Source organism: Lissotriton vulgaris, chromosome 9, assembly GCF_964263255.1.
Source record: "Lissotriton vulgaris chromosome 9, aLisVul1.2, whole genome shotgun sequence".
Lineage (NCBI taxonomy): Eukaryota > Metazoa > Chordata > Amphibia > Caudata > Salamandridae > Lissotriton > Lissotriton vulgaris.
The window spans coordinates 640,607,787-640,628,243 of NC_141697.1; the positions used below are offsets into that span (position 1 = coordinate 640,607,787).

Genomic DNA, 20,457 nt, shown 5'->3' on the forward strand with positions numbered 1-20,457 from the left:
GGAGTTTATCGAGAGCGCAGAGATGGAACAATTTTTTGACGACCTCCCTCCGCGGGCTCTCTCAGAGGAGGCTAGAAGTTCACTAGGTGCCCCTCTGACTCTGGAAGAAATGACCACTGCATTAGCAGATTTACACTTGGGTAAAGCCCCCAGCCCCAATGGTCTTCCTTGCAAGTTTTACAAGGCGTATATGGACCTGCTGGCGCCCCACTATCTTGCGGCTATACAGGAGGCAACGCAGTCCAAGTGCATGCCCCCAGACAGGCAAGATCCTGAAATTGTAGTGTTTCATAAACCAGGGCGTCCTCCAGAACTTCATGCCTCCTAATGGCCAATTGCTCTCTTGAATGTTGAGGCTAAGCTGTTGGCTAAGGCGCTTGCGACCCGATTGTAACCCTGGGCATAGTTCGCGTAGTAGCACTACGCGAAGTGCACCATGCAAGCTACGTGTAGCTACGCGAATTGCGTAGTGCGGTAGGGAAAATGCTGTTCGCACTGATTGCACAGTGCCGGATGCTTGTGCGCAATCATTGCAAACCGCATCTTGCACAGTGCAAGCAGTCGTTTTATGCCGCTCGAGTAGATTTGACTCGAGTGGTAGCTTTCTCAAAGCGGACTGGTAGTTTCTCATCACGAGCAGTCGCAAGCATATGCGACCACTCGCAATGAGAAACCTGACCTCCCCGCGTTGAGAATCTCACTGGGAGTTTTATTTTCCATGCTCGCAATGGGCAACTTGATGTTGCTGATCGCGAGCGAGGAAAAAGTCTTGCTGGGATGTTATTTGCTCGCTTGCGGTGGCCAACTTTACGTTGAGGACCGCAAGCAAGCAAAAATCGCCCGCTATGGTACGCGTTTTTGCACTGTGCTACGTGCAATTCGTGTAGCGCATAGTTGCGCAAACTACGCACGCTCCGCGAGCGCAGGGTAGTCCTATGCCCAGGGGTACTCGATTGCTGGTGTATCTCCCGGACCTAATTCGCCCGGACCAAGCGGGCTTTATGCCCCAATGGGCCACGCGCTTCAACATACCCCTGGTTCATAATGCAATAGCGGCGGTGGCTCGCCTGCATCGTCCAGCAACCCTCTTATTAGCCGACATCGACAGGGATTTTGATTTCGTTAGTTAGTCTTATCTCTTTACCCTGTGGAGCGCCTCAACTTTGGCCCACAGTTCATGTCATATATACAAATGTTATATCATGCCCTAACGGTGTCGGTACACATCGCCCGTAGGGTCTCAGCAGCATTTCCGATTAGTCGGGTTACTAGACAAGGGTATCCACTCTCACCCCTGTTGTTTGCGCTAGACATTGAACCACTTGCGCAATGGGTCCACATAGATGCCTCGATCTGGGGCTTTGAATGGTCCACTGGGATGTCTGATGCGCTGGCCCTATATGCTGATGTCCTCTTCTTCATGACAACCCGCACAAGTTTGGCCCCCGCATTCTGCAAATTAAGTGACTATTCAGAGAGACCTCAGTGCTCTTTATGAATGTAAAAAATCCATATTATGGCCACTTCGTGGGTCCCCAGACGATTACAGATGGGCCACTGACCTCTCCCAGATGCAGGATGGTATACAATACCTAGGTGTATATGTCACAGACAGCTCAGAGGTTTTCTGGATACCCAACATAGATAGGGTCCTGCGTCAGATCAAGACGGAGCTGAAGTCCTGAACGGGACCCGTCCCTACTGGGTCGTTCAGCAATATTTAAGATGATCTCTCTCCCTAAGCTCCTGTACCAAATGCAGAATCATCCCTATCACATCACACAGGTGTGGTTTGGACAGATTAACACGATGCTGAACAAGTTTTTTGGGGGGAGAGGCTTGGTTAGGTTGGCTCTATGTACTTGGTTCCTTTCCATATATTGTGCGGGCATTGCTGCTGCCGATGTACAATCATTCTATTCTGTCTCCCACCTGCAGGTCCTTAACGATTGGTGGTACAGCCCAGCGAACGATCCGGCATACAATCTAGAGAGATGGCTATTAGGGTACATATCATTATATAAATATCTGCACGGCTGGGTTGCTATCCACGCCTTCCCCCGACTACAAAAGTGGTGCTAACCATGTACTGTCAATCTCTCTGTCGCATTGGCTGGCAGAAGTGGCTCACAGGAGAGGCCCCATTATGGTCCAATTATATGCTTCCACAACTACAGAGCCTACAGGGTTTTCATACCTGGGACTGAATAGGGATTTCCACCCTAGGAGACTTTGTCCTCGGTCTCACACTTAAATCCTTTTTGGATTTGCTGGAGGAGTACTCCATGCCGCGTACCCAGTTCTGTTGTTACCTACAGTTTCGCAATGCACAAGCCCCTCACCTTAAAGAGTGTACAGCCCATTCGGAATTCAACCCCCTTGAGGGTCGGCTTCTCATGGGGGATCTGGAGGAACATAACATTTCTAAGATTTAACAAAGACTAATCACACTCCGCGCATCAACACTAGACTCTCTACGAGAGGCTTGGTAAGCAGACATAGGACCTATTGATAATGATGACTGGTGGGAAGCATTAGAATCTCCTAGGTCGGTTGCCATCACACGTCAACACCTTATACAGCTGAAATACCTACACAGAACATACTACATGAGGGGGTTGCTTTATAGGGCCGGACTCCTTGCTTCCATGGCATGTCTGAGTTGCGGGGTAGAGAATGCCACTTTTATTCACATGGTGTGGGCATGCCCGGTATTGGACAGGTTTTGGAAAGGGGTTCATGGATGTCTGGGGGAGGTACTGTGGTGGACCCTACACTGTACACCACAGCTCGCATTGCTACACATCACAGAGGACATTAGAGGCAACAGATATCAACACCACCTCCAGTTCTTGGGCCTGACTTGGCCAAGCATGACATATAGCCCGTGCATGGAATGCCCAGTCCATCCCTTTATTGGAGGTCTGGAAGCAGGTCTGGCCTTCTGCATTGGACTGGAGGAACCGGTATTTAGGGCCCCGGGGTGGCCCCATAAGCATACAAGTATATGGTAATGATGGGCAGATTATAGGGGTATTGTCTTGGCACGGCCGACTGCACAAACCGCGCTCTCGGATCAGGAGGTGCTGCCTCATGTATAGCCTGCGTTGAGTACCAGTGGACATGTAGTTGATGAAACAGAAGAGGGCGGGGAGAGTATCCAGGGACATAAGCATGATACCTAGATTTTATCCTCTTTGCTGCTCAACAGCAGCATGGTTCCTTTAGGTTTCTTTCTTTTCAGTGGTTCACTCAATGGATATATGAGAATGTAACTCTTTTATGTACGCCATGTTGTATCCTGCGCATATACTTACAATGGGTCGTTGTGCTTAATGTTGGCTGTTGTGAACCGAAATAAGAAATCCAATAAAGTTTGTTTATAAAAGAAACACATTCACACCTGTGCTATCTACCAATTTTACGAATGCAGCACCTTTATCACTATGCTTCATCTCTTGTGTTTGTTCACCCACAGGTGCAATCTATTTATATGACTGCAACTTGGAACCTCGCATACCCATATACCTTCTTGTTAATGGACCTGTTAACATACTTATCATCTTAACCGGATATTTCCTTGGCCCACATTTGATGGTTTATACGCTCATGAGGATGCTCGTTGCTTTCTCATTCGGCTGGTTAATCGCAGGTAATTTCTTTTCGCCAAGAAAATGCAGTGAGTTGGCAAACAGTATGACGAGTGAGCACAAGAAGGTGGCTATACATCGAGCAATATTTGAAAGTGGGAGATGCATAACATGAGCACATGAGCTCCTCACTATAGTTGCTGAGCAATAAGTGCCTTTTTGATGAAGGCAGGTGGGCAGTGAATGTGAGCATCAATTGTCTTTTTTTGTCGGTGGTTAAACAAGGCCATTACGGACGTTGTGTCCTTTCCAGAACCTTTCACCTACAAATCATAGTGTTCAAGTGTGTTAGCCTATGTAGGTCAGTAAAAGCCAAACAAGGCTACGGTATCCTTAGTGCATCACGTTATCACACGAAAGCACTGGACTGGAATCAGTGCCCGTTATGACCTGGAGAGAGCTGGTCACCAATGCATACCTGAAAGATAGAATGTTAATTAGAACCACTTGGAAATAGTGGTAACCTCAGTGATTTCGATGTTTTTCTTTGTGTCGCTGAAAAAAACAAATGTTCAAGTGAGGGTATACGTAGGTCTTCTAATAATAAACAATTACCCTGTAAAAAGCAAAATAAAACACTGAAATATGCCAATCATACATAACTTACCTACTTATGACTTGCACTGCTATAGATTTCAGATGGCATCAATGATGCAATATGTGATGTATTTCATAGCGATGCAAAATAAATATAGGTCAGTTACGTATAACTGGTGAATTTCTGTTGTTCTTTTGTGTTTTTTAAAGGATAGTTTTTTTTATTATTAGTAGATCTACTTATAACTCCACTTTGACCTTTGTTTTTTTGTGAATTTCTAAGTTTTTTTTAATGTAAGTAAAAATGTTCCTACCTTAGTTACGTGTAACTCTACTTTAACCTTTGGTTCATTGGATGACTTTCTATGTATTTTTAAATGAAAAGTGTGATCTTATTACAATATGTCTGTGCCCAACCCCAAGACTACCACTGCCTGTGGCCAGCCTTATGCCCAACCCCCATTGTCAGCCAAACCTCCGTGTGCAGACAGCACCCTAAAGACCCCAACTCCATATTAAGTTTTTTTTTAAAACAATTTGATGGTCCCATAGTACTCCAGTGGGAACACAGGAGGGCCACTACGGTGGCTTTTTGCAGGAGTATTGCAGGTTCGCGATGAACCCAAAAAATATGTTTATTCAGTTCGGCACGCCCCCTACAACAGCAAAGGGGCCCGGATATCCCTTCCCTGCCTATTTGGTTTTTCAAATAATTTTTCAGGTGTAAAAGTGGCTACAGCATTACTTTTCATGTTGTAGCTAGCCAAACAAAGTTCTTGGTCCTGCTGCCAATGGCATAAGCGACATTATATGTTTTTAGAAATCACTTTTGCTATGAGAGATATTTCTGGCTTCTACAAGTTTAAGTAGATCAAATAAACTAAGAAATTAGTCAACGTTTCAGTGAGAGACCAATATGACATCTGATAAACTTCTTTATAATGCTGGATTTTTTAAAATTAATATCTTCACTATGAGTAACTTCTTCATTCGTCTTGGGATTGACTATCAAGTGTTACGAGTTGTTTTTAGCTCCTATTTTGGAATACCATACAAGGAGTTGACCTGCCTGCTGACCTGCTCTTATAATTTCTGTTGAAAGGACTTATTGTTGCATATTTCATACCGCCACAAAAAGTTCCTAAGGTTCTGACTTGCTTCGGACAGCATTTTTTCATCTTCTGTTGCACCTTGCTTGGCAAGTTGTTTTACTGCAGAGTCAACAGCCTTTTGCAATCCCCATACTTGTCCTCAAACTATCTAAATACCCTCAACTTATAAACAATCACATATCCCCTAAACCCTTCCTTAAAGGCTACCCACGCTGAAAAAAATGATGCTGAATTATTGAGGATTTGAAAAAATTCATTACTTAGTGATCTAGTTTCTTATTTCAAGGTCTGGTCTAAAAGAAGTAGTTTATTGAATCGTCATCTGACTTTAGGCCTAGTATAAACATCTATCTATATTACCAACGAAAGTATTGTATGATCTGAAAAGAAGTTGGCCTAAAACAAGTTGCTCTTTTTCTCAAAGACAAGAAAGGTAAACAAGCACTGGCGTTGCCAATAGGTCTCGCAGTAGGAAAGTTGGAGCTATTGGTTTTGTAAATGACATTTTATATTTATATATCGTTATTGGAATTGTCAATAACAATATATAAATATAAAATGTCATTTACAAAGCCAATAGCTCCAACTTTCCTACTGCGAGACCTATTGGCAACGCCAGTGCTTGCTTCGTTCGCAAGCAGATGCTATATAGAGCAGGTTACTGTGTTAGTGTGAAGCCGACAGGTGGTGTATGCATAATTATCCACGACCTAACACACCGTACTTGCATTTTTTTATGCATATTAGCATAAACTTGTGCTAAGCAATTATGAGTATGCAATCCTTTCTATCAACAAAGATGTGGCTTCGACCTTCCTCTCGCATTCATGTAACAGTAATGCTGTACTCCTCCATCAGCGAATCACATTGAAGAACAGATGAGCAGAAACTCATGTGTATTCAAAGATAGCGGCATTTACTGAACTCCAGATATTGCCGCCAAGCAATGTGGTACCTGACTTACAGCATAATAGGCACAAGGGACACAAACCACCTTGCCAGTAAAGGACATCCAATTACAGTCAATTCCACCTGTGAGAAAGTAAATATATGGAAAGCAAAGAAAGCATGATATATGCAATGGTGGCTAAGACATTTTTCAAATATTGTCTGCAGCCCAAATTATGCTGCTTGCCTTATTAAAGAGACAGCAGCAAAGCACCAACCTTGACGAACAGGCAAAAATGACAACCAGTTAAAACGTGGTGCTTCACAGACCACGGTTTGTTAATTCCAAATGGATAAGATGAACTGCTGCTCATTAGTGAACATGTCTCCAGTCTGTAAAGCATGCAAGTAATGGAGTCCTCTCTACTTGCAAACTCCAACTTCTTTGAAATTCAATTCCGTTTAGTGTGCAATAAGGATATGGTCTATCTATCCAGTCTGTAGCCACCAGCAAGTGATGTGTTGCACCAGTCAAGGGTAGCCTGTATCTCCCGTTGCACACATTTAACTGCTCTTTATACCCAGCATGCTTGTTTTGTCCCAACACTTTACAATAAATAATCTTACTCCTGGTTCCATTTGTCCTTCAATGCACTTATTGAATGATTAAAAGTTTTTATTTATCGTGTGTGGACCCATGTGACCTAGCACATTTTTAGGAGAACCTTTCATCAAAAGGCTATTTTTAGCACATAGTGGTTCCTTGGTACGAAGAACTGGCACCAGCCAATCTAAAAGGAACATAGTAATGCAGCAAGACATTGTATGATATATGGTCAGATTGAAAGCTGAATCTCATTAAAAAGCCTATAAAGTATAGAGGGTTTCTGACATGCTACATCACCACCGAGTCAACTTAATGATCACATTATGACTTTGTGACCCAGAGCGCTGAAATATTTTCTTGCCGTACCGTTTATAGCTGCACCTGACATGGCAGCTTTCGGTGACCTTGGTAACTCCACAAATTTACAACAATACAGGCATAGTGATTCATTTCTGACCTCCAGCGAGAGGTGCACAATGCTTCAAACAGATCCAATATAAAGCACGCACATGCATTCATGCGAGTTTAACACGCAAGAAGACACATCGCTGATCCACAGAATAAACCAAAGGGGTCTGTTCTCATTTTCATTGTAGTCTTGGGAGAAGTGTGGGAGGGAAGCCGGATGGGGGCGGGAGAGCCTGGGAATGCGAGCGAGGGGAGGAGTGCAGAGGGTGCAGAGGCTGTCTTGGGAGAAGTGTGGGAGGGAAGCCGGATGGGGGCGGGAGAGCCTGGGAATGCGAGCGAGGGGAGGAGTGTAGAGGGTGCAGAGGCTGGGCTTGCATGCGACACGTCGGGCAGGGGAGGGGGCCGAGCGGCGATGAGGGTGTGAAGCAGCAGGGGCCTGGGAAAAGCTGGCTGGGGAGGGGGAGGAGAAATGAACAGATGTCCGTGAGGTGTTGGAGGAGTGCCTGTTGCCGGATGGGGGCGGGAGAGCCTGGGAATGCGAGCGAGGGGAGGAGTGCAGAGGGTGCAGAGGCTGGGCTTGCATGCGACACGTCGGGCAGGGGAGGGGGCCGAGCGGCGATGAGGGTGTGAAGCAGCAGGGGCCTGGGGGAAGCTGGCTGGGGAGGGGGAGGAGAAATGAACAGATGTCCGTGAGGTGTGGGAGGAGTGCCTGATGCCCGTGCTTGTTTGTTCACGTGATTCATGTGAACTTCAAGAAAACCGCGGCTGAAAGCCCCTGGTTTGACGAGGATTTTGCCGACATGAATTCTCGCTCCGCTCAATGCGCTTGCACGCATTGATAGGTCGCGAGACCTAAAAAGTATATGTAGCTATTATCCTCCTCGATCTAGGTGCTGCCTTCGACACTGTAGATAATTCTACACTCATTCAGAGTGTTAAATGTCGGCATTAAGGTTGGAGCACTTGAATGGCTCTCCTCTTTTCTGAAGGACCAAACCATTCAGGTTTTAGATCCGACACACTATTCAACAAATCTTTCCCTCAATTGTGGGGTCCCTGAGGGATCTTACTTGAGCCCTACACTTTTTAATTAGTACATGCTCCCCCTTGCTGACATTGTGCAATCATTTGGACTCTCACTGGTTTCCTATGCTGATGACACCCAGTTGGTTATGTCTATTTTCCTATACCATATCTCAGACCATCTATCCCTAACGCCATGCCTTTGAGAAGTAGCCAACTGGATGGCTGGCTGCAAACTAAAACTCAACAAGGTCTAGACGGAAGTCATGTTGTGGGGCAAAAGCTCCCAGAGCAGTGTCCAGATGCCCATTCCAGACTGTCAAAGCAACTCACTGACCCCCATAGGCCTAATAAAGCGCCTCGGTGTATGGCTAGACTGTGCACTCACAATGGAACACCAAGTCAAGACATTTCTGCAAGCTTCTTTAGCATTCTGAGATTATTGAGTAAAAGGTTTTAACTCCTCCCTTTTACAGATAGAAGAGTGATTGTTCAGGCCCTGGTTCTGGCATGCCTAGACTATAGGAATACCTCGGTTCTCCGTGCTATGTGGTCAAAAGACTGCAGATTGTGCAGAACGCGGCAGTTTGACTTCTTACAGGCACTTCTAAATGTCAGTAACCTGCTAAGGCCCTCAAGCATCTCCACTGGCTTCCGGGGGTGCACTGGGTCCAGTTTAAGTCCCTAAGCATCCTCTTTAGGGCAATAAACAGTAGAGGTCCTCAGTTAATACGGTAAGTAGCCTCTGTATGTGTTCAGCAGGTCTCTGAGACAGCATCTGCCCACCTACTCAAGGTTCCGAGGATTAGGAGATTGCGCTGGGGAGGCCCCTCCAAGTCTTTTCTGCCGTCAAAGCTTTGGAACTCCCTCCCCCTCAAACTTTGTCCTTTGGAGCAGGAACTCCCCTTCCGCAAAGCTTTAAAGACCTGGCTATTCAGGGAGCAATCTCATTCCCGGGCTATTCTACGATAAATGAGAAAGCGCTGGGTGGCCCACAGGCAGCCATTCACTATACAAGTACTGCAGAATATAATAGAATAGAGATGCAGTAATAAATTGTCGCAAAAAGCATGTATAGTAAGATACCAAGATTATCTATTCTCCACAGATCAATCAAGGCATAATTTTGCTGAAAGTGGAGCCATGGTGTTGCAGTTTTTGGTTTTTCCACTCACCGCTGCCCCCAAAGAGGCAATAATAGTAACGGAAAAATATCTAGGGATAACTAATTTTAGATTACACGATTCTAAGAATGCTTCCTATAAAAAGATCACATTAAATCCAGTAAAAGATCACATTAAATCCAGGGAAGACATAGCTTGCCAGTTCGGGCTGGACTGTTCCCATGAGGCACAGGGTCAAGACTGATTTGCATATAGCTGTGTCTGAACTGTGGTAGCGAAGTGAGCTAAAGAACGATGATGGATTCAACCCAGATCTGTGACTTGGTGTGAGTGTCTGAAAAGGTTCAGTGCTCCGTCCATCATGTCCTTGTGTTTGCGATATCCTACAATTTGCCATTTTTTTATGAAGAAAGGCCTTACCAGTGTTTCCCAAACTGTGGTCCGCGGACCCCCAGGGGTCCGTGACACATTCCCAGGTGGTCCTCAAGCAGCAATTTTTAAAGCACAACAAAGTTCCTTGTAGAATTAGCAGTTTTCCGGCAACAATAAAAATGTCAAGATAACGTCAGTAATTAATGTACCTGCTGGAGAGAGATGGGAGTTTTATCCAGTGGCAGCTTTGACTTATCTAATGTAGCACAGAGGGTTAATATGCCTACTGCAAATAACGTGTACCATGCATTTTAAAGAACAGTGTTTTATGTGCATAGGTTAGTGGGTTACTGCTTTTGTCACAGAGATTCTTTTGTTACTGTGCAGTTCATAAGTGACAATCGTAATCTAGCACAGTGAACTATAAACTGTCATCAAAGAGCTGGTTGCAAACTGCATGGTACAAGTTAGAAACATATGGTTTTCCAAGTTTTTCATTATCCTGATGCTGCTAAAAAGGTAATGTCAGTAAAGAAAGTTGTGGCTGACCAAGGTTCGCACTTAAATTTCGCAGTAGGAAGAGTTTAAATTGTTGTCCAAGTCACATCCGGGGCTAGCCACACTAAAGCTCCACTGTCTGGGCAGCTACCAAGTTGCATGAGTGAAGGATGGTGCACCAAAGAAAGAAGTCCGTAGTAAAAATGGTAAGCAGAAAAAGTTCCTTTATTATTAGAAATCTTTAAAAGGCCTCAGCCAACGCGTTTTGTCCCAAAGGGGACTTCGTCTGGGCAAAAAGAGAACGGCAATATTTAAAGATGAACCCAGGACCTGCTAATCCCAAACACAACGTGTCCATGTTGTAGGTCAATGAAGTTCTCAAACTAATACGAATTTAGATGTTGACGTGGTCAAAGTAAGGGTAGATCAACGCGGTTGTAGCAACAACTCAATCTGTCTGAAGATTTGTGGAAAATGATAGTTTAAGTACTTAGTCTTCGTGTCAAAAGAGTAGCAGATGAGTGGATCAGGGTGCCTTGTATAAATGGCACAGTCCCTGGTTGGTGGAGTAGATGTCACGCCTGGACTGTAAAGTTGTTGAAAATAAAGACCACCCGAACAGTACAGCCGGAGATAGAAACTGCAATTATGCAAGGAACAGCAAGGGATAAGGCATATATCAGTCCTTTTCACCACTTCAATAATATTCTCCCCATAGTAAGGGAATGTACTGGGTTCGGAGTACCTATCTTCAGAATGCCAGAGGTTCAAAAGGTGTATTTGGGTGGAAATACATTTTTATTGTTAAAGTCAATGCTAACCACTGTGTTATGTTCTGAATCCTGAGCTTGTGCTTCTCCAGACCAAGCACTCTTTAAAAATGCCTACCAGTAAGACTGACATATGAATCCTACACCTTGTTGTCGCATTTGCCTTATGTAACATTTTCTATATACTGATTTACACATGAGAATCATTGTTTCTATGGGGCAGATTTACAAAGAAAGTGACTCGGTGTGTGCCGCAAGCCATTTGGCTGCGCCACACTGAGTCACTTTCAAAACACAGGGATGTGACATATTTTTAACAATATGTTGCATTTCTGCTCTCCCCCCCTGCGCTGGCGTAAATACTTCTGCCATGAGCCTGCACAGGCACCCTTGCACCATGGTGCAAGGATGCCTGTGTCGTGGGGAGATTGTTTATATGTAGGAAGGGCTCCTTTCCTACTCAAAAACAATCAGAAATGGCATTTTTCAACTTCTAAGTGTGCTGCATTAGTACACATAGAACTTGCAAAACGTCATTGTTTTACTGATTGTTTATGTGCAGAAAAGGGCACCTTACTGTACATAAATATTCACCAGAGGTGATTTCCTCTTTCTATGCATGCTGCAGAATGCAACATGTATAGAAAGAAGAAACAAACAAGGAGAAATGAATACATTTCTCCTCGTTGCGCCTCCCTACTCCTCCCCTGTGGAGGCATAGCGTTCAGACACATTTCAAGATTTACGATTTCTAGTAAAACTGGAAAAGTGTCTGGTTTCATGGGTGTTGTGTGGGAACACCTACAGCAACACCCATGGAACGCCCCTTTCACGCAAAGTGCTGTGTGCAAATGGGTCATATTTACAAGACCAGGACAAGTCACGGAGGGTGGAATTTCCTGCCTTGGAAATATGAGGCACTAAAATGAGCCACTGGTGCGTCACTTTTTGTGACGCACTGGTGGCGTAAGGGGCTTGGAAATCTGCCCCTATGTGCATGTGATGTAAAATACTCTGACATCCTACAATGGTATGAGTGATGCTATAAAACAAATTAAATACATGTGACAGAGGGGCTATGGAGAAATGAGAGGCACTGTTGGAGGGTGATAATAAGGGAATCATTGAAGAACCCCAACAAAGATTGTCGTATCCTGGTGCATAGTAAGGTCTACATTAACTATTCATTTAAAGCTGATACAATTCAATATATAATAATACATTTGTTGTAGAATGCACAATTGCTTCCTAAATTTTCTTGGTGGGAGAGCATCCCAAAGCCCCCTTTGTAGTGGTCAGCCTCACTCAGTGCACTTGGTGTGCACTGCATGGGGACCGGTCTAAAAACATTTACCAGGGCTGCTTTGGGTTTCCTGTCTGGCCCTGGCAGGAGGCTTGTACTGCGAAATAAAACCAACCATGTAAAAGTTAGTCACTGAGATGCAGCACCAACCTTCCTGTTATTTGCTAACCAATATAAAATACTAAAATCCTTAGTAATTTGAGTATTTGTTTTGTGTGCACACGTGTGTTTATTGTTTTCGAATAACTGTTTTAATGTTTGAAATTGAATTCATATAAATTGCTTGGGGGTCCCTGGCTTCCAGTGATGACTCAATGGGGGTCCTCAGGAGTCAAAAGTTTGGGAACCATAGAACTAGGGGGTACATGAAGCTGGAATAGACATTAGGCAAGAAAACAGAAGTGTGTAGCTATACATTTCTGCAAATAAAGATAGAAGTATCCATGGCCCTGGCTACCGAATAGAGGGTGCCCAGTCCAAATTTTATTATATGGAGTGCAGAATTCTGACCATCCTGGATCACCTCTTAGAAGTGTGCCCTCATCTCCTCTGGTACGTGAGGCACAACTACTTGAGCAATATCCAATAGGGCATGGGTGTAGTGTGCTAGGAAGCAAGTTTCATTGAGGGACTTAAATACCAAGTTTCAAGCATAAAAAGGCTTTTTTGCTTAGACCTTCAGGTGCTTAGACTCTATGTCTGAGTGACCTGTTGTGAAGGTCCAAGCTGACGGTTCGGATGAGCATGATGTCTGGATATCAGGCTTTTAGGCGAGGGATGGCAATAGATAAATGGAGGATCTCCCAGGGCAGGGCAATAGCGTTGTGCCACAAGTCAGTTGACCACTGTGGTGGAGGTTGGTCTCTCCCAGGCCACCAGGACTGAGTCCAGTAGAGCCTAATTTAAAGGCAGTAAGGGTTTTGCAGTAAACACTGCTGGCAAGAGGAACTTTTTATGGATTTTATTGTTAACTTCCACTGTAGGGAGCTGCAGCGCTAGGACCACAGTTGACCTCTTTACTACTAAATGGAAGGACATCACTTCTAACTTGGGGGCCTAGCTGGTATGTCCATTTCCATCTATGGAGAGATATCTAGCCCACTTGCAGAAGCCCACAAATTCTTGCCCCTGGTCATTGCCATAATTGCCGCCCAGCTGTATTAATTCAAGGGCTCTAAATCCGACCCAAATAGGTCATGAATCCTATTTCGGTACTCTTTTTCTCCAACAGTCTTTGAGTTTCGCTGTACAATTTGTTCTGGGGCGCAACTTCAGGGATCAGGAGCAGAGGTGGAGGTGGCAGCAGGGTTAGTGAAGATGGGGCAACGGATACGGCATGAAGTATCTGAGAGCAGTATTAAAGGTTAGATGAGTCAGCGTAGGTCCAGATAGGGAGGAGCCAAACGGCATAAACAAGGAGGCCATTCGGCGTCGATGTCCTGACAAAGATAGAGTACATGGTATTAAGAAATGCTGCCAAATCACGGGGAGCAGGGAAGGCCGGTGTTGGAATTGCCAGAAGAAACGCCCTGACGCCGATGGAGGCAGGATGTTTGAGGATACTTCTGGTGGAGGTTGAAACAGTTCCTGTATCGGGTCCAGTGGAGTCACTGTAGCGGGGCTAGTCGAAGAAGGGTCAATTGGTTCTGTTATGTATCATTGTAGGACCCTATTGTAATTTTCCTGATTCATGACCTTATAGAGGTATAAATCACCATATCCTTATATAGGCATAGAAATCATAACCATATTTAGGCATAGCTCATGCAGTCCAAAAACAGCAGGGATACTTCCACTAGTTCCAAAAATCTACAACGATTTCTTGGAAAACTCGGCTTCAGCAGCTAGGGACTTTCCCTTGCTCCAGAACTGACTTGTCCAAGAACTCATGGAGTTTTCAAAGAACTAAGACTCTTTGATGACGTTATTATGTCCACCTTTACGTCAAACTCGACAACTTCAAGGTATAAATATGCCCTCACTTGCCTTAGCAAACACACAGTGGTTTGGAGCAGTTCGACTATCTACTTGCCCGATGCATCCTGCTACAGCAAGTGCCGAAGGAAGCCGACCCTCCAGCAGACGCACTGAGAGAGACGCTGTCTTTTCTCCTGCCGAGAAATCCAGCTCCAGTGTTTTCAAGCTACCCTTGCGGGTTGTTGGGAAATCGAGTCCCGAGACTGACCTTCTCCATTCTAAACTAAGGTACGGAGCTGATTAGACCCTAAGAGAAATCTTGGACAGATTCTTGACAAAAAGAATACTACATTTATGCTACACCTCACTTACTTCTTCCCTCGTAGTAAGCTTTGGTTAGGTACATCGGGGTAGGCGTATTTTAAAAGCACCAGTTGAGTACTTTTAGCCTCTGTTATTTATGTATATATTTATCTATGGTTTAGAAACCATACAATGCTCTTACAGTATTATTTTATCCTACTCTTTATACTGTATGTAATATATTTTACAACCAGTTTTACGATTGTAGCAGTTCATTTCTTATGCTTGAGAAAGAAGACTGTTCAATAAATCCTTTTATTGAAAACGCGCGTCTATCTATTTCTTTGCAACTCTGGTGAAACGAAGTATGCACGATTGACTGAGTGAAATATCTATCTATTGTTTCCACAACTCTGAAGATCAGTTTTATCTTGGGGAAACAAAGTTGTCATGTTTATGCGGTTGTCAGAAACTAATCCCTTCTTATGAATGCGAGAAAGTTTATAGTGACCTCTGAGCTAGCTGGAACTCACAATTAAGTCTAATATATTCGATCGAGACCTAGTCAACCTCAGTCCTACGTCTAAAATATAGGATATATTATTCCAATGCACAGAACCTATTGGGAATATAGGAACTACCCTACAGTTCAATAGCAACCAACTCCGGTTTCAAGGATGAAAAGCCTGTGAGAGTCAAAGGGTATTGAAGTGAGTTACCTTTAGAATGTTTCTTAAGCTTTTTTGTGCTTTCTTCTCTTACTACCTAAGGAGTATGACAATGGCAACTTGGAGGGAGGACTAGAGCACCATTAACTGTGCTTCTTGTCCATAGCAATGACAAATTGCGCTTCAGGCTACTTGCTGGAGTTTGGGTGCATGGTCTTGCAGGAGTCCCGGGATTGGGAGTCATGGTCCAAACAGAGGCACATGAGGTGGATGAAATGGGGATCTGTAATGGACATCTGTCCTTCTCAGTACCAACAAGGTTTGAATCACGGTCTCTTGAGAAGAGATATGGTACTGCACTAGTTAGAACACAACATTGTGTCGTTGAGGAAAACTCACAACTCCCTGAAATCTAGCGTGAATGCACATTCTCCCTTTCGACAGATGACATAGCATACCCTAAAAAACTTGCTGATTAGAACATAGAGCAGCTCCAAATGTGGTCTCTTTTGCAGTAATTCCATCTGGGATATAATCCTCCACCCCCGGGTCTTTGAAAGGCATCACCTTCTGGTGTTTCCTCAGGGTCTGCTGCAATGTCTGACGTCACCCACCTGTGCATCCACTTGCCCAATTCTGTGTGTCTCCAGCGGGCCGGCTGTCAAATCCCCGAGTCAGCTGACAGTTGCACTTCCATTTCCGGTGCTTTGCAGCAGTTTTAAGATGGTCTTAGAATTTCTTGTTGCCCAAATGGGTGTAGTTTCTGATATTTAAATGTTTCCCTTGTCTTCATTGCTTGATTTTGCTCATGAGAAAGTGTCACTCATAGTCATTGAAATGTCATTCAAAATGACACTAAAATTATGAAATGTGAAACACAGTAATCTGAAACCTTGGCAGCTTTGCTTCCGGCATTCATTAGACTTACCACATGCCTTCTGGCTGCCTCTACTTCCTCTCGTATCCACATTCCTTTTTGATCCATAAAGTATGTATTCACTTGGTCTATAGGAAGCGGACTTATTAGCAATTGGAAGCATTTGTACCGGTCTTGGTATTTTTGAATAACCTTTGCTTTTTCTTGTGTCCTTAAAGTGGCATTGTATGCTCTCTAGTAGAGTTAGGTCTGGACCTCATTTGCACTAAAAACATGATTTTGAATACTGTGATATAAGAAAAACTCAATTTATGCTGCAATTCGATAATTACATCATTTACACTACACAAAAAACAATTCAGAGATTTTTTATTTTTTTAATTCCCACTGCAGTCTCAAACCCATGAAAGTGCTGAGTTGTCTATCGAAATCCTCAAGTGCCAACATTCTGCTCTCTCTCTGCTTGCAAGCACATGCCACAAACAATGCGTAATATCTGGCTAAACTAAATTAGCCCTAAAAAAATATACCTTTTTTGTTTATATAGAGAAATATGTTATCCAATGCCATGGTTATTAAGTGTACATTGCCTCTGACACCTTAGATCTCACAAATTATTTATAGTCAATGTCCTATTTATTGACAATGAACGCTTAAATACTTTAAGCACATTATTTTACGCTTTTTTCAAAAAGGTACACATTGGGTGTAAACATTTCATTTTTGATTATCTCCTTATATCATGTAGCACATTCGACATATATTTACAACAACTAATAACTTGCTGACTTAAAAATAAATCAACGTGAAACAAATAACCAATACATAGTGATGAAATTAATAGATTCATATATCAACAATACACAGTGATAAAATTAATAACTGGGTCCTACTATCGGTCTAGCAAAGATTGTATGGGTATCCTAGGGGTATGTTATCAGTTTGTCCCTCAAAGGAGTGATTAATTGTCCTGCGTATAGCCAGGGAAAGTCACTTATTTCGCGAAGGATTTTATGCCTTGCTGTGAGATACGTCTCTCACGGTATGTCCAAATTATTTTGACTGGATCATAGGGCATAAATTTCTCCTGGCTCTGAGGTTGAGCCTACGCGTTTCGACCTATTGAATTCTTGACAGGATGGATTATTTAGACAGGTCTTCATCAGGGCTCGCTGTAGGTGCTGTGGGACATCGTGTTACACCTAAGGGAAAGTTATAAGGGTTATGTTTTAATGATTGAATCTGGGTTATAGGACCAAATAGCAGTGCTTTTTAATGTTTTCTGGTGCAGAATAGTACATATAAAGCTCACGTACCCAATCAAAGTAGAGGCGATTCTGCATGTCTTGTTTTACATGTAAAATACAGGAGGCGCTGTGGTGATGAGTCCCACGGTGGCCTGGTGGAACTGGGGGCCCGCAGTCGGGAATTACTGCGGAGAAAGCAGGACAAATGAATTGATGGTGGGTCCATGGCAACCTGTGGGCATCTCTCATATTGCAATTGGGGGCCTACTTAATGCTTCTTGGTACTTGTGGAAGATGCCTGTTTGCAAGTGTCTTTAAAAAGCATGAGGGGGTGCGCTCCGTTTTTATCAAGGATCCCTGATGGGTCTGGGGCCCGCTATGGGCATAGCGTACCTGGGGGCGATCTTTCTGATCGGTGCTCGCTTTCTTTTCTTTTTGTTCGTCACTGCGTCCTCATCGCGGGGCTGTCTATCCGCGGGGTGGACGGGCAGGGGTGCGTGTCAATCCTGGGTTTCCGCGTCTCCCTTCAAAGCGTTGCGCTTCTCTGCCGGCTTTCGCTGTTGTGCGTTTAAACAGCGCGCGTCCGGCATGGAATCTTTTCTCCCGGTTTCTGAATGAGATCAGTATTCTCATTGGTTGGTTCGCCGGCCTGTGTGCCTCGGCGCTCCTGGTTGGTCAGTATCTTCGCGTCATGAACATGTGATCTCGTTGCTGTGAGATCAGGACGCTAGTTTCTGTTATGCATGGATAAATGCGATAAAAGCAGGCTGAGGGTATTGAGCTGGTTTTTGTATAGTGATTAACACGTGAAGCTGGATATTTCCGCTAGTTCATTTAATCCCTGATTCACAGTGTTAAGATACATGATAGTTTTCGCTTCTTGTTTAGACAAATTGTTGGCCACATTTTTACCCTTCACATGTTTTACAACTGTCCATTTGAGGTCGTCTGGTCCATGATGTTTATCAATGCAATGGGGAACCATAGGTGCATTTTCTTTCTTGCACCGAATCCTGGAGCGGTGTTGGGATATTCTCGTTTTTATGGGTTGGCTTGTTTTGCCCACGTACGCCAATCCGCAAGGGCATATGACACAATAAATAACGTTACAGGTGTTACAGTTTGTGAACACCTCATGTTTAATTTGTTTCTGGCCATAAGAGAATATTGTTCCTTCTATGGTGCTGTCACAAGAAATGCAGTTTCCGCATCTGCGATGGCCTTTGACTGGTGGGAGTTTAAAGAGTGACTGAATGGAACTTTCATGCTTAGGTAGTGATGTGTCTGCTCGAACCAATTTATTTCTCACACTCTCGTTCTTTTTAAGTGCGAAGATAGGTGGAGCGTCAAAAGGTTTCAGGCTCCGTACTGTATTCCAATTTTTGGTAACTATTTTCTTGATTTCTGTAGTAGCCCCAGAAAAAGTTGTCACACCTACAATTGGGGTGTCTTCCTTGTTTTTTTCTTTGGGGATCAAGAGGGTGTCTCTTGGGATGTACCAAGTTCTCTTCATTGTTCTCTTCAATAATTTCTTGGGATATCCTCTCTCGATCAGCTTGTGCATCAGCTCCTGGGCATGGTGGAAGTAATCAGTTTTCTTAGTACAATTCCTGCGCAATCTCATGAATTGGCTTAGCGGTAGATTTTCCCGGAGATTGCGTTGGTGGAAGCTGGAAAAGTGTAGGAAGGTGTTCCGGTCAGTCTCTTTGGTATATAAGGTGGTGAACATGGTACCATCTTCATGTTTAACCATCAGGTCCAGGAAGTTGATTTGTGTTTTGTTGTATGACAAGGTGAATTGAATATTAGGATTGCGGTCATTTAGCCAGACAACGAATGCTTTTAGTTGTTGTTCTTCACCTCTCCATAGCATGAAGACGTCGTCTATATACCGACGCCAAATTTTAATATGACCATCAAATGGATTGTTGTTATAGATCCAAGTTGATTCATATAGAGCCATGTGCATTATGGCCATTTCTGGCGCAAATGGACATCCCATGGCCGTCCCCATGGTTTGGAGGTATTGGACGTTGTTAAATTTGAAGAAATTGAATTTCAAACAGATTTCCGCGAGTTTCATTAGGAAATCGGTAGGGACATTATGTGGTCTTTCTCTCTTTTCGAGGAAGAATTCAAGGGCTTCCAAGCCATCTTCTTGGGGGATATTGGAGTATAAACTCACAATGTCCATGGTTACCAGGAATTCCATTGACTCATCAAAAGGTTGGCCATCTAGAAAGTTTATTGCTTCCATCGTATCTTTAATGAAGCTTGTAGTCTGGTCAACAAGGGGTTTAAGAAAAGTATCGACATATTTAGCTGGTCGTTCCAGGATTGAATTGACTCCTGAAATAATAGGACGGCCCGGAGGATTCAAGGGGTCCTTATGGATTTTGGGTAGAATATACATCAAAGGTGTACGTGGGTTCTTGTTTATTAAATATTCTCCCTCCTTTTTGGATAGCTAGCCTTCCTTACGGCCTTGATTTGCTAGAGTTTCCAGGCGATGTGTCAGTTTGTCGTTCCAGTTGTCGTTTGTTTTTTTATAATACTTTTCATCTGTGACTTGCCGTATGACTTCTGCTTCATACATTTCACGTGGGAGGATAACAATCCCCCCACCTTTGTCTGCAGGCTTGATGATGAGACTTTTGTTGTCTTGGAGTCCTTGTAGTGCCATTTTTTCATCCATTTTGAGGTTCCATTTGATGTATCTTTTCTTCCTCTTTTCGAGCGTATCAAGGTCCCGCAACACGTTCTTTTCGAATGTTAACAGTTCCACGGGCATTTGACTGGAATGTGGAAAAAAGGTAGAGGGATTTTTTAGTCCAGAGTAATTTCTAGTCATTAGATCTGGCTGATGTTCGAAGAATATTTTAAGTCTCATTTTTCTGAAAAGTTGGATTAGTTCCAATTTTGTTTGGCAGATATCTGGACGAACTGTCGGAATGAATGTTAATCCTTTCTGTAGCACACTCATTTCACTCTCAGACAGAATGTAGTTGGACAGATTGAAGACTGCGTTTTTGTTCGGGTCTACCATCGGTAAACTCGTCTCCTCGTTGTGATTTCTCCTTGGTATTGTTTGTTTGGGCGGTTGAACCACCTGTTGCCTCTCGGGCGGCCACGAGATCTGCCTCTGCCTCTGTC

At 43.8% G+C, this 20,457-nt stretch overlaps 1 protein-coding gene across 1 annotated transcript in view; it reads left to right on the forward strand.

Annotated features, from left to right (window-relative positions):
• LOC147692019 (uncharacterized) overlaps window positions 1-20,457 on the forward strand; it is a 413,918-nt gene that overhangs the window by 200,292 nt on the left and 193,169 nt on the right. Inside the window, exon 2 of the mRNA XM_086939491.1 lies at window positions 3,479-3,652. Within this exon, the coding sequence (XP_086795617.1) occupies window positions 3,479-3,652 (174 nt within the window). The remainder of the gene's footprint in view (window positions 1-3,478; window positions 3,653-20,457) is intronic.